At 31.1% G+C, this 18994-nt stretch overlaps 3 protein-coding genes across 3 annotated transcripts; 1 reads left to right on the top strand and 2 right to left on the bottom strand.

Annotated features, from left to right (window-relative positions):
* Positions 1–560: 560 nt before the first annotated feature.
* On the bottom strand, positions 561–1388 carry LOC133315130 (uncharacterized). Its single transcript, XM_061516703.1, has one exon. The coding sequence runs from the start codon at positions 1386–1388 to the stop codon at positions 561–563; it is 828 nt and encodes a 275-aa protein (XP_061372687.1).
* A 5057-nt stretch (positions 1389–6445) lies between these two features.
* Positions 6446–7246, bottom strand: LOC133315133 (uncharacterized). The gene has a single exon (XM_061516704.1). It carries the CDS (start codon positions 7244–7246, stop codon positions 6446–6448), a length of 801 nt encoding a protein of 266 aa, XP_061372688.1.
* A 9977-nt stretch (positions 7247–17223) lies between these two features.
* On the top strand, positions 17224–18581 carry LOC133315140 (mediator of RNA polymerase II transcription subunit 32). Its single transcript, XM_061516712.1, has 2 exons — positions 17224–17391; positions 17985–18581. The coding sequence occupies exon 2, from the start codon at positions 17990–17992 to the stop codon at positions 18428–18430; it is 441 nt and encodes a 146-aa protein (XP_061372696.1). The 5' UTR covers positions 17224–17391; positions 17985–17989; the 3' UTR covers positions 18431–18581.
* The last annotated feature ends 413 nt before the right edge of the window (positions 18582–18994 follow it).

Here is an 18994-nt window from a genome sequence, read left to right on the forward strand (position 1 = left end):
TATTATGAAATTATTTTAATTCACCTAGACATGATGGACTTCTTATTGCTTCCATTAATTTTACAGGTTGAAGTTATTATAGAATTGCTGATTAAATTCAAATGATTTATTAGTTAAGTTAATTCTTCTGTCTGTTTAAATCTTGTTATTTATTCAAAAATTGTGTTTGGCAATTTGCCATATATCTTGACGCAAAGGGATAAATATTTAGGGAGTTTTTATTTTCTTCTTAGGATGAAACTAACGTTTAATCTAACTAAATTTTATGGTAAACATGAAAAGATGTCAAAGATTTTAAACTTTTGAATCTATCAATTTTTAAAATTTTAAAACTTTTAAATCCAATCCATTAAAGATAACAAACAGATAAGGAGTTATAACAGTAAAATATATTTGTTATGTGTAATGATAATTAAATAACAAACAAGAAGTTCGTTATTATTGAAAGCAAAAATTAAAAACCTCTACCTTCTAAACGAAGATGGACAATTAAATCCTAAACTGAGATTCATAAATTGACTACTAAGAAGAAAGAAGAGTAAAAATATACCATAGCTAAATTAACGACCAAAAGGTCCCTCAGGATCAAGCTGTTTGCAGAGTCCAAGATAAGTAAGATAGAGAACCCGATCTTTGGCACCAGTTCGATGGTTCTTGGTGTGCTTGCAAAAATATTTCAATTGTTCAAGCGTGCAGCACCCAAGCATTTGCCCCAGCAATAGAAATAACCAATTGATTGTTTTTTTCTTCTTATCCGCAACGATGGGCTTGACGCAATTTTCTTGTTTGCAATACTTGCAAGTTGGCAATACTGGATTCATCCAAGCGCTCGGGGCCCTATCATGCATGGTGGGTTTGCGCTTTGAAATAAAGCTCCAAAGTTGAGCGAATTCCTCCTTCAGATCAAACCCTAACTCGAACTTGCGCTCGCATTTCTTGCACTGAACCTCTCCCGTGATAGTAAAAATTTGTTTTTCTAAGAGATAGCTGAGGCTGTGGACAGTGGCTCGGCGATCGGTGGCCCACGGGAAAGGTACAGGAACGGTGTCACCCTTCCCTTCGCGTGGGCCTTGAGTTGGTGTGCGAGGAGTGCGAACATGAAGGGACGAAAAGTCTTCAGGAGGGTTAGTGGATCCAAACAGAGGAAGAGTGGATGGTAATTGAAAGGGTGATTGTTCTTGTGGTGAGGCCTGAGTCTGAGGCAAATTATCCAACAGCCTCTGCATTGAGAGTGGTTGTGAAACCCTATGTTGAATTTGTGGTAACTCTGGACTGGGAATTTGTCTAGCTCTAACTGGACGGTAGCAAGACAGTGACAGAGTAAGAAAATCATTCTCTTCCTCTGAGTTCTGTCTCTTCTTTGTGCCCTTTTCCTCTGAGTTTTCCATCTTTATTTGGGACACAGAGAGGCTTTGAGAAAGAAACTATTGGTTCCTTCCAAAGAGAGGAGTATATATATAACATCACTTGGGATTGGATTGGATTGCTATCCCATTTTTGAATTTAAACAAGCCAACTAAAATGCCTATTATTCGTTTATAAAAAAATAAAAAATAAAATAATGCCTATTATTCAAATCTTTTATTGTTATGGCTGAAGCCTTACCCTTTCCCTTGTTCCTAGGTTTGTTTTCCCGCGTCACTGTCGAATTGAACCAGCCAATTACTTAATAATTATAGTAAATTACAATTAAAATAAGACAGCGTGAAATTAACCATGCTTAGATTGACTAACTCAAATTGAGCTCAAATTTGATTGGATAATTCGAAACTAATTTTTGAGCAAAGCCCGTCACTACTAAAAATTGTTATTTTTTCGGCAGAAATATTTTGTTGAAAATATTTTCTCAAAAATAATAAAAATTTCGTCGAAAATGAAATTTTTGATAGAATTAAAGTCAGCAAATATTTCTTCGTTGGTAACAATTTTTTTAATGGAATTAGATATTAGGTCGAAAATTATTTCGAGTCTTCCAGAGTTGTTTAAATGAGTTTTTTGGTTTATTTTTTTCAATTTATTCTGTAGCTTACGAAATTTCAGTAATTTTGTTTTATCTTTTCGTTATTTCCTTAATTCTATTTTGATTGTGCGTTGTCTATTTTAATCTCGTATAATCCCTTATGATTCTGTTTGATTTTATTCTCATTTTATTTTAATTTGTTTCGCCTATTTAAGATGTGGAGAACCTAATTGTTATTTGGCTGTTTATGCTGAATAAAATTTTAGAAAAGAGAAATCATTATTTTGCAATTCTTTCTTTCTTTTTTTGCAATTAATTGATTATTGCTTCGGCATTAAAACAAGAGTAATATTATCTTAGTCCATCCATAACTCATCAAAGATTAATGGAGTTTTATTGATTAAGTAGTACAAATTATTCACCCAAGTTAATATTTTTTATTTCAACAAAAGTGTGAATTTTAGGAAAATATAAAACTGACTAAATGATATAATTGTACTTGGAATATAAAAATGATTTAATTTGAAATATAGTAAATAATAATGTCAACTTATTATGATAAAAACTATAAAAAAAATTGTAGTTTTAAAATTTTTGTAATAAATAAATAAAATTACTTGAACATGCCGCGTGCTTTTAATCAGTTAGTTATAGTGCCTCTTTGGGAAGTCTTAATTTTACATTTTTTTTATAAAGAGCCAATCCAATCCAAAAATCCACTTACACAAGAGTCCACTGGACTTGAAGGATGGACAATAAACAACCTACCTACATGTGCTAAGAAATTCCACAAGATCATAAAGTCGGGACAGTGAGGATCGAATCTGTGACACCAAGACTCTGATACCATGCAAGGAACCAATTCAACTAAAAAACTTAAGTTGATGGATGAGACTACAGTAATGATTTTATATATCTCTAACACTCTTCTCTATATAAGTAGAAGTAAAGGTGGCGAATCAAGTCTATTCGACACGAATTCGAAACGAACATGAACACACTCAACACGAGCACGACACAAATTTGAAATCGGTTAAAATGTTTGACACCAACATGACCCGCTTATTTTACGGGTGGACAGGATACGATAACCCACAAACTCATTGTATATTGCTTATTATACGGGTTAACATGACACTAATTTGACATCAAATTCTAACCTTTGATTTCTTCCAATCGATGGTTATCATTTATTGGGAATCAAACTTATTAAGTACTATAATTTCCAATAAATATAACTGTTGATTGGCGAAAATCAACAGATCAGATTTGGTGTCAAATTTCAAAATTTGACAACGATGTCAAAGTATTCTACCACACCCAAAGTATAGGGAAAAACATTTCTCAAGCAGCTTGAGATAAGTTTATCTCCGGCTACCCAAAACTACGTCGTTTTATTTATTTATTTCCTTATATCAATTGATTCACCTTTGAATGATTATGATTTTCTTTTTCTCTCTCTTCCTTTATTACCATTGATCCATCTTTGTACGGTTATAATTTAGTAGCCCGAGATAAGATTATCTCAAGCTGCTTGAGAAACGTTAAGCCTATATATATATATGGGTTTTATTAATCTCCTTCCACATAAGATAGTTATCTTATGTGGTAGAGAGAAAATGGGTGGGTCCCACCATTACAAGAAAAAAGAAAAAGAAGAAAAAAGTGGGGTGCGGAAATCGAAGTGAGAGAAAATGAGATAAGTTACCTCATGTAAAAGGAGAGTAATATTTCCCTATATATATATAGGGAAATCATTATCTCATTTTACATGAGATAACTCTCTCATGTTGTCTCACATCAAAAATTGTGACACCATTTTTCTTTTTTTCTTTTTTTTTTTAATAAATGATGGGCCACATCACATTATGTATCTATAGTAGGAGATAAAGAAAATAGAATCTCACACATATATATATATATATATATATATATATATATATATATAAGAAAAAGTGTGTATCATTTTAAAGGACTCAATGTTGTGTCATTTTATGTGAGAGAAAGAGATAAATCATGGGAGAGAGAGTGGGGGAAAAAGTTTAAAAGATGTGGGTCTCGCCTCTTTGTGAGAGTGAAATGATGTAAGGTGTGTCATTTAAAATGACACACATTTGTGGGGTTTTTACCCCATGAATTTACCAAAAAAAAAAATGACACACATTTTCCCCATATATATATAGGGGTTTACATTTCTGCAACTGTACGTGCAGCAATTAAATACTTGTCATATATATACTTGAAAGCATTAAATGCGAAGAATCATAACCATACAAAGGATGAAAGCATTAAATGTGAGGAGTCATAACCATACACATGTCGTTGTTGTACGTAAAGCGGCTACATAAATAATTTTACCATATAGAATGTGAAATATATATATATATATATATATATATATATATATATATATATATATATATATATATATATATATATATATAGAGCAATGTTATTTGTTTTTTGGAACATGTTGCGTTGTCATTATTTTATCGATAATATCTTCTTCGAACCACATCAATGTTACGAGCCATTTTTATTAGTAAATTTTAAAGTCCATCTCCTCTCTTTTTTATTTATTTTATTCTTTACATGTATCTAGCTAATTTACATGTTATTAGGAAAAAATATCTTCAATATTCCCATAGTACGTCGGTACATCTTTTATTAAATTTTTTCAAAAAAGTAATATAACAAATTTTATCCATTTACCCACCCTCTTATGATTATATTCACTTAATTTTCATTTTTTTCTATTTTTAGTAAAAGAGTATCTCCCCTTTAGTACCTAAAGGACCCTCGATACTCTTACTAATTTGCTACGCCTATTCTAAATATTTGTGTTTAATTAGTTTGTATTTAATTTAAAAATGAGTTACTAATGTTGTTTAAACTAAAGAATTGATGAGTAGAAAAAATTAATAATTACTAAATGAATTGAATCAACCAATTACTTAATACTATATAAAATGTTAAAATCAAAATAAAATAGCATAACTTTTTTATATTATCACTTAATAAGTCAGCTTAATTAAGTGCAACCATATTCAATAGTTTTTGAGCTTATATTTAACAAATAATAAACCAAACCAAACACTACTCGAATGGCTTTTTTTTAATACATTACTCGAATTATTTTGTATGTATTCAAATAACATTTTTTTTATATGCAAATTTGCGCTTGTGTGTGTGATATATAATGCAGATTTTGCGGAAAGCATGGGCGATGCTGGTTTTATTTGAGAAAAATAAGGGAGAGAAAAATAAAAAAATTATTTTATTTGAGATCATTGATTTAAAATTAATTTAACGTAATAAAAAGATAATAAAGATAGAAAGATTTTACCCAAAAAAAAGAAAGATAGAATGATTAAATAAGTAGATAATATAATCATTCTCATATTTTAATTTAAAAAATATTTGTCATTTTAAATGAGTTTTGACGTATATATTTGATGATTTTTTATATCCTATCTCCTCCATAAAATTAGGAAGAGAGGGAATATAAAAGAGAGAAAATATAAAAAAATCATCAATTATACATCAAAATTACGTCATTTGTCTCATTTCGTATAAAAATACAACATATCGTATAAAATGACAAATATTTATTCCATAACTACTAACGAGTGAGAGTGAGCTTGACAGGAGGTCATGACACTGAGAGATAGTTATTTTTTCTTTTTGTCCATTTCCTCTGACTTATTGACTCAGAGAGGAACATGGAGGAATACATGATTTGTGCCTTCAAAATTGGAATGCAGCAGTCTTGGCCAATATAAGGATGGTTTCTTTTATGGCTTAATAGTTTTTCCTATAGAAACTATTAACTCTCCGGAAAAAGAAAAAAGAAACTGACAGAATGTTTTTTTCTGTGTCTGCAGGTGGGAATGAGTCAACAAGAGAAACTCATTCGTCATTCCTCTTTTTTTATTCTCCAAAAAAAAAATGGTTTCTTTTTTCTTTTATGAAGTTAATATTTATTCTAATTAAAGGGAGATGGAAAATCTGACGCCACATTCGCATACTTATAAAATTAGACAAATTGCGACTACAATATATTTACGTTGAAAAAAGACAATTAAGACTTAATTAGAAAAATGTCTTTAACAATCGAGTTATTATAGGAATTTTTCATGCAATACATTAAAATAAAAATACGTTAAATGTTTTAAATTAATTAAAATTTAAAATTAAAATTAAACCTACTGTTGACTGTGTCAATTAAAATAACAAAAAGATCGATAAGCATGTATAACCGTCTATTAACATAAAACTAATAATTTTTTTAATTATTTCATTATTCAAAGAGAACAGACAGGAAAAATTAGAAGAACAAAATTATTCGATGAATTAAGAGCACGATTGTTATTCGAAGCAAACATAAACATGGCTACAATATTCTAAACAAAAATGGAAAATCAAAGTCTACATGCGATACATAAATTCATTACTTAGATAATAGAAGCATAAAATGTACCATAGCTAAAATGGATGATTGAGGACGAAATTGGGATCGAGCTGTTTGAAGAGTTCAAGATAAGTGAGATAAAGAACTCGATCTTTGGCACCAGTCCGATGCTTTTTGTTGTGCTTGCAAAAATATTTCAATTGGTCAAGCGTGCAACAACCCAGCATTTGCCCTAGCCATAGAAATAGCCAATTAATTGATTTTTTTCTCTGCGCAACGATGGGTTTAAGGCTATTTTCTTGTCCGCAATACTTGCAAGTTGGCAACATTGGACTGGTCCAAACGTCTGGGGCCCTATCACGCATGGTGGATTCTTTCATCGAAATGTAATTCTTAACTTGATCGAATTTCTCCTTCAGATTATACTCCATCCCGAACTTGCGATCGCACCTCTTGCACTGAACGTCTCCTGTGATAGTTAAAATTTGGTTTTGATAGAGATAATTGAGGCTGTGGACAGTAGCTTTGCGATTGGTGGCCCATGGGAATGGTGGAGGGATGATTTCATTATTCTCTTCGCGTGGACCTTGAGTTCGTGTACGACGAGGGCGAACAGGTGGGGACAATGTGCCTTCACGAAGGTTAGTTGAGCCTTGAGGATTCGATGGTAATTGAAAGGGTAATTGTTGATGTGGTGAGGTATGTGACATATTAAACTGAACTGTGACTGATTGGGATTGGGATGGTATTGGCGGTACCTCTGGAGGGGGATTCTGTCTGGCTCTTACTGAACGGCGTGATAGCGAAAGAGTAAGAAGATCACTCTCTTCTTCTACCTTCTTTCTCTTCTTTTCTATTTCCTCTGAGTTTTCCATTTCTAGGGTTCACAGAGAAAAGGAGACAAGACAATGAAGGAATGAATAATTTCTGTACAGTCTTCGAATAATAGAAAGGAGCAGTCTTAGGGAATTTGGCAGTTAGGATTTGTTGCAATCTCTTTTTTTTTTTTTTTTTTGGTTTAAAAATCCCAACAATAAGATGACTGTTCAAATTGTTTGATCGTTGTGTCTCAAAGCCTTACTCTTCGCTTCTCGCTCCTTAGTCCTTATATTTCAACTCAATGTAAATGCCTCTGAATATTTTTAAAACTGGATTTTCATTTTGAAACAACTAGCTACATTGGAAATAAAATTTTATTCTCTGTTTCCAAAATTCAACAGTAATATCTCCTTGAATTCTGAAAAAAAAAAATGAAGATTCATAAATGCGATAAAACTGCTTGAATTCTAACTCGCACAAAATCAGATTGTAGTTAACCTTTTGCTAGCAACAAACTCCCTTCATGCCTATATATCTCCTTGATTTCTGGAATTAAAAAAAATAAAAATCATAAATATAATTAAAGCCCTTTGAATTCTGATCATGTATCCAATTCTTGAGAGTCGCAACTCCGGAAAATGATGGAAAGGTTCAAATCCAAAATTGGATTCATCGAGTCCGTTATGTCTTCGGACACCGGTTAATATTTTAAAAAATAGATAAAAATGTAAATTTAGGAATAGACACATTTAAAACGTGATTTATATAGTTGTTGTCTCTATTGTCTGACTTGGGTCATGAAAGGAATTTTCCTAAACAATATATATGAAACCATTATAATTCTTTAAATAAAAGGTTTGTTATTTCTCATATTGTAGGAGATGAAATTAACTTCTACTCATATATAAGAGTGTGAGATGTTTACGGATGTTAGGGATGTGCATGGGTTGAGCCGAACCGAATTGGTTTAAATGGTTTGGTTCGAAAGTGATTCGGTTCGATTCAAAACTAGTTCGGTTCGGTTGGAAACAGTTCGGTTCGGAACCGGATGGTCGACCCTATTTTGAAAAGAAAAAAATTAAAACTTTAAAAAATCAATTTACAAAAATCAATTTTGGTTCGGTTTAAAAACAGTTCGAAAACGGTTTAGTTCGGTTCATAATGGTTCGGTTCTTAAACTGGTTCTAAAAACCGGTTCAATTCATGAACTGGTTCTTTAAAAACGGTTCGGTTCATGAACTGATTTTTAAAAACCGATTATTTTAAAGGCGGTTCGGTTGGATTCATGGTTCGGTTCAATTTTTTGGTTATTTTGCACACCTCATGTGATCAGAGAAGAGATAGATAAAAAAAAATATAGGTCCACACACACATTTATCTTTGTAGGAGATAATTTTTTCTTCTATCACATTGGAGATAATAAAGACTTATTTTAATACTTGAAATAGAAAAAAAAATACACGATCATAACAAAGTTATCTGTGCAAGTTCGAGCTATCATAATCAGAGCTATGTGTCATTTCTCATGCAAAATTTGTATTTAAGAAAAAATGACTTAAATTGAGAAGAACATTTAAAATACCAGGCCTTGTGCATTTTGATATACATGAATTGATAAATGATATTCTATTTAGACAATAAATTAAATACTAAATATTTTATTACGTTTATTTTTAATCATTCCAGATACACCTATGTTTTTTAAATAAAAAATAAAGATAATGTTTTTAATATGTTTAAAAGGAAATGTTATATTTACAAATTTTTTGTTTACGAACTCTTACAAACTACACTATGTATGACCGACAATACACTCTTGAGTAGAGTATTACCGGTCAGACATAATGTAGTTTGTCAACAAAAGTTTATCAATATAACCTTACTCATGTTTAAAAATTTTAAATCTTTAGGGTGTGTTTGGTTTAGGGATTCTGATGAGATACATAGACATCTGAGAAGTGGGATTATTGAGTGTCCATGTTTGGTTTAAGCATTTTAAAAATATGTCTACCTAAATAGAAAAGCCACCTTAACCATTTGCATAGACATCTGATGAAAATAGCCAGCAAAATTTTCCCATTTGCAATGTGGTATTATATGTTATCTACCTAAATCATCACAATAGGCAAGAATCTGATGACAAGCCTACCCTCCTATTAGCATGAATAAACGAGAACCATCGACACTACAATCTTGTATCAAGAAGTGAATCTTTTGGAAGGTGAAGTGGAGCTATGAGAAACAGAGGACAATGGAGTCAGGGATAACCAAGCCATAAGGAGAAACACTTTTAGAGAGAAAGAAAGGAAAACAAAAAATAAAATAAAAATAGCTTCATTTATTTAAGTATTTGTTGCTGAGGCTGTGTAATTTATTGACAAGCCGAAAATGGCAACTTTGATGGGGAAGGAGCATGATTTGAATCTGAAGGAGACAGAGGTATGCCTAGGTTTGACTGTGGAAGCACTGAAGTGGAAACTCCAAGGGCCACCGGAAAAAGAGGGTTCTCTGAGACTGTTGGAAATATGAGTCATCGAAATAAAAGAGAACACACACCAAAATTTTCCCATTTACAATTTTTTTATTTTCTCAAAAATTTTAAAAATAGGAATATTTTTGTAATTGTATCTTATTTCCCCATCTATATTTTACCTCAAACCAAACATAGACTTTATAAATCTTACCTAATTTTCCCAGTAAATTTTTTTCTAACCAAACAACTTTTTTTACATTTTCCTACCAAACTCACTTTCCAACCATTTCCCTATCAATTACATCCCTAGTATTCAAAAAATTTCTCCTCAACCAAACGCCCCCTTAGGGTGGTGTTTGGTTGGGGGTATCTAAAAGGATGTCTATGCAAGTGAAAGTGGGAAAGTTAAACACCAATGTTTGGTAGAAGGTTTCTTTCAATTTCCCCATCTATTAGATTTAGATAGCTTTCAACATTTTGTAGTAGAAAGCAAGGGAAATTCACTGTTAGGAAAGACAAATTGCATGTGGTATTTCAAACTTAGCCAGGGAAATGAAGGATTGACAAATGACATCAGACCATAATACCCTCATGTAAAAAGAAACTGCATATGATTATGGCCAGCAAATACAGAAACTGCAAAAACTTCTGTAAAAAGAAAACAAGAAACAATAAACATTCTATAAAAATTAATAAGGCCCCAAGTACATATGATTATGGCCAGCAAATACAAATAAGTTTGAAACTTGAAAATTCACCCAGAAACAACAATACATCAACATCAACAACACCTTTATCCCAAATTAATTGGGGTCGGTGGTAGATGAACCCACATGAAAGATACAAAACGGTTGAAAAAAAAAGCCAAAAATAAAATAAAAAAATAAAAAAATAAAAAAAGATAAAATAAAATAACAATATATGTATAAATAAATAAATAAAAGTAAAAAAGAAAGGGACAAGAAGAAGTGGGGGAAATGAAGGGGAAAAGGACTAAAAAGGGACCATCTGGAACATAGGAATAACATCGGGTCTAACCCTCCACCATACTTATAGCTTTTCTCCATTCTGTTCTAAGACATACTGTCCGCCAATCTATATCCCACTCCATTAAATCTTGTTTTACTACTTTCCCCCAAGTAAGCTTCGGCCTACCTCTGCCTCTTTTTGTGTTGAGCTCTTGGTAACAAACTTCTGTTCTTACAGGAGCATCCATGGGTCTTCTCATCACGTGCCCAAAGCACCCAGAAACAACAATAATTACAAAATTTATTCACCAAATGAGGTTCTGCAAATCAACATGGAAATTGGAAACCCTAACTTACAGCAATGATTATAGCCCTGAGAAATTATTAGGATTCGACGAAAAATTGATTCACAAATCTTCAAATTTCAGAGTTTTGTTGCAAGTGATTTTCTCCACCACCGAGAGTTGCAAAGACAGAACGAGAAAGAGAGGAAGGAGAGCGTGAGTGCGTTTCACAAATAATAATAGTTCCTAGCATCTTCAAAGTAGATCGAACGGCTCGTTTTGGTTTAGACCAAACACCTTTCACTTTTATTATGGGGTTATATTTGTAATTATATCTCTTTTACTCATCAATATTTTATCCTCAACCAAACATAGATTTTTAAATTTTTTATCAATTTGTCTGGTAATATTTGGCCCAACCAAACAACTTTTTTTTAACTTTTCTACCTAACTCACCTTCCAACCATTTCCCTATCAATTACATTTTTCTAGTATTCAAAAAAAATTTCCTCAACCAAACGCCCCCTAGGTGAAATTGGAGATGTTTGTATACATTAATTACGTTGTTATCTACTTTTTAAGAAGGTGAAAATTTTCGAATAGGTACTTGTCCTTAATACAGCCCAACTCAATAGATCCAAATATTTCAAGCCCAACTGCATCATAGTCCCATCCTATTTTAGTTAATTCATATCGCTAAACACATTAACCAACTTCAACTTTCACCAATCCACGTCATATGAGTTTCTATACATGGCCAACCAATCATGACATATTAATGAAAGATTATTGGGGGAGTTATTATTAGGGGTGTTCGCGGTCTGGATTGGATCAGTTTTGGAAGCAAAAATTATCCGATCCAATTCCTTCGGTTTGATCATATAATCATCCATTCGGTTTGAATTTTTTTTCAAATCCGATCCGATCCAATCCAATTTTTTTCTGTTTGGATTGGATCGGTTTTCGGTTTTTTGAAAATCCTAAAATTTATTTCATTATTATTGTGCAAATAACATCTTTTGTATATATTGGCTTTGTAAAAAAAAAATTGGAAATACAAAAACATTAGTAAACTATAGTATAATTTTTTTTTGGGCAATGAGATATGAAGCTCTAAAAAGATAAAATTTTGTTGATGAGATGTGACTAGATTTTTTCTTAGGTTTAGTTGATGGGTTAATGGGTCTTGAGTTTAGAAATTTTTAGGCTATGATTAGGGAAATACCCAAGTAGGTAGAGAGAAATTAATATATTGGATCGGTTTGGATTAGATCGGTTTTCATCAACCCATCCAAAAACCGATCCAATCCAATTAAAATTTGCGGGTTTTTTTCGATTTTTGATTTTTCGGTTTTCGATTTATTCGATTATCGGTTTTTCGCGGTTCGGTCACCGCGGTTTAAATCGGTTTGGATCGGTTGATGAATACCCCTAGTTATTGTTATTCAAGTTGGTTACTTAGTTTATTATTCTCTTTCACGCTGAGTTTATTGTATATATTTGTATAGTTTATCTCAATGATTCATTATCTTGTAATCATTCTTTCATATCAATGAGAATCAGAATATTTTCTCTAATGTTTTCTGTGAGCTTCAATATGGTATCAGAGCAATTATAGTTCTGATTTTCGCTTCAAATATTCATCCTTTGAATCCTTTTCTTCTATGGCCAATCAAGAACAACTTCTAGCTTTTCTCATCAATCCTTCACACCCTCTTTTCCTTCACCCAAATGAAAACCCTTCACAAGTGCTTGTTATTCGAAATCTTAATAGCCGGAACTATCATTCATGGGCTCGAGCCATGTCTATGGCGTTACATTCCAAGAATAAGCTTGGGTTTATCAATGGCATCGTAGATGTTCTTTTCATGGTCAAAGCTTGCTTGTGTGTTTTGTAATAACAAATCAGCTATATATGTAGTGCACAATTCGGCATTTGATGAGCGATCTAAACACATTGAAATCCACTGTCATGTAACTTCAATCAAATCACTTGGCTGATTCCTTCACTAAGACTTTGCGTAGTGCAATTTTAGTTCAATTCTCACCAAGTTGGGCTTCGCCAATTTACATGGTCCAACAACTTGGGGGGTTGGTTTAATACAACTCAGCTTAATTGACCCAAATGTTTCAAACCCAACTGCATCACAGCCCAATCCTACTTCGGTTAATGCATGTGTGCTAAACACATTAACCAACTTCAGCTTTCACCAGTCCACGTCAGAAGAGTTGTATACATGGCCAACCAATCATAACTTACTGAAAGATTGTTGGGGGAGTTAGTCATTATTCAAGTTGGTTACTTAGTTTGTTATTCTCTTTCTTGCTAAGTTTATAGTATACATGTGTATCGTTTATCTCAATGATTCATTATCTTGTAATCATTATTTCATAGGGTGTTGATTTTCTTCTCTTGTATATGAAATCAACACTTTGCTACAAATCCATTGAAACACGAGCTTTCTTATTTTATTTTTTTTGACTTTTTTAACTTGCAGATCCTATAAAATTTTGTGAGTGCAAGAATGAGATTTTATTTTTATGTAAAAGGAGAAACAAATATCCCTTTTTCATATCAATAAGAATCAAAATATTTTATCTGAGCTTCAATAGCCCTATCCAAGATTAGAAAAGATCATGAATCTCATTGAACACTGGCGGAGCCACATTGTTCCCGGCTGGGGCCTTGGCTCCAACTAATTTTTAAAAGTTAGCCACATTTTAGATGTTGGTAAATAACTGTGGCTAAGTTGAAGGGTAAAATTTAATAGTTGACACTAGCTAATTTTTTTCCGCCCTAATTTATTATTCTTGCTGGCTTCGCCACTGTCATTGAAAATTAAAAGTGAAATTATATATCACCCACTAACATAATCAGAAGATTTAACCACTCATCTCAACCTTCATTGATAATTGCTATATACTTAAATTAATATAATGCCACTAATTTATATGATAGGAGAATTTCGTTTCGTACAATGACTTTTTTTTATTTGATTATATGTAATATGGGAAAAGTGTTTATCATTTTAAATGACATAAATTTACGTCATTTTAAGAGAGAGATAGACACATAATTTTATTTTTTTATTTAAAATTTAAATTAAAAAAATCACTCACTTTCTCTTCCCATGATTTTTATTCTATGTGTCTATCTCTCTCTTAAAATGACATAACTTATGTCATTTAAAATAACAAACATCAAACCCATGTAATATACATGTCATAACACTAATTACAACTACAACCATGTATATATTATTTCAGATTAAAAACATAATTTTGTCTGTAAATTTTTTGTTTAGTGTATGTTTATAAATGAAATAATATATTTCTGCATAGTTGAATTTCCTTGAATTCATTTAATATAAGTGCAGTTATTTAATTTAAATTATTAAAAAAATACTAATTTAGAGTAAAATTTAAGATAATATAAGCATAGTTTTCTTATGCTATTAGGTATTCATATGGTATTAAAACATAATTTTAGTATTTGTTATATTTTTGTGATATAAAACTTCTAAAAAAATGATAACTACTAGAACAATTATTCTAATTTTTATGAAATTGACCAATGATAGTTTTTACTAGTTAGTTAAATTATTTTATTTATTTATTTTACTAAAATAAAAATAAAAAAATGCTCATTTTAATCTATATTTTTCAAAATGAAATTTACACAATTTACTTATATTATTTATTATTAAAATTTGTTTTAATCTATATTTTTCAAAATGAAATTTACACAATTTGATTATATTATTTATTATTAAAATTTGAGTATGATTTATTCAAAAATAAAATAATTGAGTAAATCTCCATACCTGTTTTTGTATATTTTTTAATTTTAATATTTTTTATTAAAACATTAAATATGGAAAATCATAACTATACAAAGATGAAAATAAATATAAAGTATTAAATATGGGAAATCATATCTATACAAAGATGGAAATAAATATAACCGTTCGATCCACATAATCGATCTAACGGTGAAATTATTAGTAGTAACTAGAGCTGTCAAAATGAACTAGCCTTTCCCATTTGGCCCTAACCCATGAGGGTTAGGGCCAAAAAGCCTGCAGGACCAAACGAACCTCAATAATCAAGGCTCGCATGGGCCAAAAGCCCTATTGGTTAAGGCTTTCTTATAATTTCACAATTTTTTTATCCTATTCAATACATTAAAAAATATTTTAACAAATGAATTTTTAACACTTTCTTAACATATTTTATAAAAATTATAAGTTTTTTATAATTTAATTTTGTAATAAAATAAGATTTGTACATAAATATACAAGTGAAAATGTAAACAAAATTTTAATTTAAGTTAAAATTTAGTTACTACTTTTACTAAATTTATTATTAAATGATATCATAAATAAAGATTTTCTCACCGAGAGTAAATACAACAATTATAGTGGAAAACTAAAAAGTAATGATGAAAAAATTATCTTAATATCAGTATTGAATAACTGCTCTTAGTATGTTATATATTTGAAAGTAAAATAATTGATTTTCTTTAACTACTAACGTTACAGAAAACTTTTTAGTTATTATTATCCATAAAATTACTAAGGGTCTGTTTGGTATGACGTATAAGACCTGATAGTATAAGCTTATACTATACGTTACGACATTTTCAGTTGTTTGATGTGACCATTGTATAGTATAAGCTTATGCAGCAGGATCCCTTTATACATCAAAATGATGTATAACTTAATCAAGCATAAGGGAGTAGGATTAGGCCTGGTAAGGGGTTAATGTATTAATGTTGCTTAAAAGTACAATTTCCAAGAACTAATATATCATTTCAATATTAATATATTAAATTAATTTTTTTAATATATTAATTTTTAAAACATTGGAGGATATTATCTTATACAATACCATACCAAACGCATGATAGTATTAAAATTTAACCAGGTCTTATACAATTAGGTCTTATACTATCAAGCATTATCCTACACTATGTACCAAACATGCCCTAAAGGGCATTGTATACAATATGTTTCAATACAAATTTGGATGTATAACATTCTTAGATGTCAATAAAAAATTTATTTTTATTGATGCGCAGATAAAAATCTCTGTTAAAATATATCATTACCGAAAAATTAATTTTTGTTGTAAAATATCATGGATGAACTTCACATGGTTCATAACACGTGACTCTCTTGTTTTTTATGACCTCTGATATATTCTATAATCATCACACTAATGGTGTGTTGAATTGTAGAATATATCCAAAGGGATATTGTAAAATATGATGGATGACCTTTCACATGGATTATGAATGACATTTCACATAGATTATGCACGACCTTTCACATAGATTATGAATAATCTTTTACATGGTTCATAACATGTGACTCTTCATTTTTTATGACTTTCTTATTTAAAAATGCATCTAAGATAGGTCCTTATACATACTCTTTGCTCATACCTATTCTTATTTTATTTTTTCTTTTACTTTTTTCTACGCTTCATTTTCATTTCTTTCATATTTCACTTTCTCTTATATTTTCCATCAAATTCACTATTTTTTTACTTATATTTATAAATATTTAAATTTATATAATTTTTAGTTTTTTAAATAATGAAAATTTTGATTATAGAAAAAGTTTAGCCTAGGGGTCAGCCCTAACCCAGCCCGCTAAATTATAGGGCTTTGAGGGTTAGTGTTAGAACAGGCCCTACCACAAAAAAGTCCGAATGAGTTAGGGCCAAATATAATGCTTTGCGGGCTGACTCATGGACTTTAACCCATTTTGACATATTTAATAGTAACTCTAATTAGTTGTTACAATATCCTACTCTTGACATATAACTAAAGATCTTTGAAAAAAATTGTGACTAAATAGAAGAATCTTCCGTGTAATAATAATAGCCTTCTAATTAGTATTATTAGTTTATGTTGGTGCAGTATAAATAAATAAAAATCTGCGGTAAAAATGAAAATATATTTTCTTACAAATTTACATTAAATAAAGGGAAAATTGTTTGTCATTTTAATTGACAGAAAGTTATGTCATTTTAAGAGAGATACAAACATAGAATATTTGAATTTTAAATTAAAAAAAACCACTCACTTTCTCTCTCCCATGATTTATGTTTTTCTGTGTCTATCTCTCACTTAAAATGACATAACTTATGTCATTTAAAATGACAAACACCAGACCGTTAAATAAATTGTTTTGTTTGTTTTTTTTATTTTTTATTTTTTTAGGAAACAAACTAATGTTCAGTAATTTTTTTTGTATAATAATGTTCAGTAATTTTCAATCAAAAGTACTTCGAATGAACTATTCTTTGCCCTGCAGATAAACCACAATTTCCCTTATAATCTGATCAGATCTGTATTCTTCACCAGATTCTTTGGCGTGTGATCCTCAACTCATCCATCTTCCACATTATGGCTCTGACGGTGGCGTAGTATTACCAACAACTTTTTCAGATAAAAAGGAACTTGTGTTGTGAGTTTAATTTACTCTGCTTTCCATTATTCATTTCTTCTAATCTGACCTAGATTTCAAAGGTTTCCTTACAAAGAAGGGGTCTTGTATTTCGTTTTCGATAAGTTTTTTTTTTTTTTTTTTTAATTATTGTAACGCTATTGCAGATATGGTCTTTAAATTTGTGTTTTTTGTTTTGTCAGTTCGGCAAGAATCTAACTTGAGTCTTGCAATTCCGCGGCTGTTGATTGCATCAAGTTGGCTAATTAATATTGCAGAAATGATTATGTCTCTGTTATTAACTGATTTGTATTGTTTAAATGACAAAGGGATGGAACTGAACGGCTAAACTTACATGGGATGAGACAATTTGCATCTTAGGTGTTATTTGTTTTGATAACTTGTTTGGGTTGATTCTTCTGAACTTGCAGTTACAAAGCCTTTTTTACATTTAATCTAGGATTAGATATTCTGCTTTGTAATTTGGTCTGGGATTTATGGTCTTTATTGGGTGAGGGTTTATAGTTTTCTTGAGCCGTAGTTTCGTTAGTCTTGATTGCTCTCATTATCTGTAATTACAAAAATCTTAGTTTTTCGTTGTTTAACATAAACAGGCACAATGGACAACGTAGTCGATTCTCTAAATAATGCCTATCAAGATTTTATTGCTGCAGCAGCAAATGTGCTAGAATGCAGAGAAAATACCAGTGCCTTAAAAACAACAGCAACAGATACTGCTCTAGAAAACTTTAAGCAGAAGTGGGAATTATTTAGAGTAGCATGTGATCAAGCAGAGGAGTTCGTGGAGTCTCTGAAGCAAAGGATAGGATCAGAGTGTCTGGTGGATGAGGCGACAGGGTCTGTGGCAGGAAAGCCTGGACAAGCTACCATGACCGGTCTTCCACCCATCAGTGCTGTTCGATTGGAACAGATGAGTAAAGCAGTTCGGTGGCTTGTAATTGAATTGCAGCATGGCTCTGGAGCTGGTACTTCTAATTCAGCTCTTTCCCATCCTTCAGCTCCTTTTGATGCCAGGTTTACTGAAGATGCTGCTCAGTAGTATTAACTTAAATGTGATGATTAATAGTTTTATATATATCTACAGTAGGCTGTACTGCTTTCAACATTTTCTACGCATTCAAGTACTGGCTTTATGTTAAAGGATGTAACTTATGTGCACTGTGCACGACATTAACAATCCTTAATTTTCTGTTGGTGATAATAGTTGATGTTTTATATCCCATAAAATGGCAATGCTGGAGATCTAATCACATAACTTTGATTAGCGTAATTAGACCCACCCTTTTGGTAGTACCATATTTTCAGTTATCTAAGGTTTACCCATATCCTTGTGATCATTTTTGGTGTTTTGGTGCCCATTAAGATAAGGTTGATCGGGCTTTATGGATTTTCACACTGTGATTTCTAGGACTTTGTGGGTTAAATGTGCTTAGTTGATGCAGGGGATTCTTGCTTATTTTGAACTAGATTTTTTTTTAATTCCCTGATATTTTTTAGCGCATTCTTGTATATATTGATAATGATCTTTTAAAAAATGTGCTAATGAATATGAAAACAAGAGTGAATTATTATTTTGATCTTAAAAGATGAAGAATTTAGTCTT

This window comes from Gastrolobium bilobum, unplaced genomic scaffold (genome assembly GCF_033153095.1).
Source record: "Gastrolobium bilobum isolate Gb01-03AN ecotype WA unplaced genomic scaffold, APGP_CSIRO_Gbil_v1 utg8583, whole genome shotgun sequence".
Taxonomy (NCBI): Eukaryota; Viridiplantae; Streptophyta; class Magnoliopsida; order Fabales; family Fabaceae; genus Gastrolobium; species Gastrolobium bilobum.

Excerpts from the sequence above, each read along its gene's own strand:
- LOC133315133 (XM_061516704.1), bottom strand. The coding sequence starts at position 7,246 with ATGGAAAACTCAGAGGAAATAGAAAAGAAGAGAAAGAAGGTAGAAGAA.
- LOC133315130 (XM_061516703.1), bottom strand. The coding sequence starts at position 1,388 with ATGGAAAACTCAGAGGAAAAGGGCACAAAGAAGAGACAGAACTCAGAG.
- LOC133315140 (XM_061516712.1), top strand. The coding sequence starts at position 17,990 with ATGGACAACGTAGTCGATTCTCTAAATAATGCCTATCAAGATTTTATT.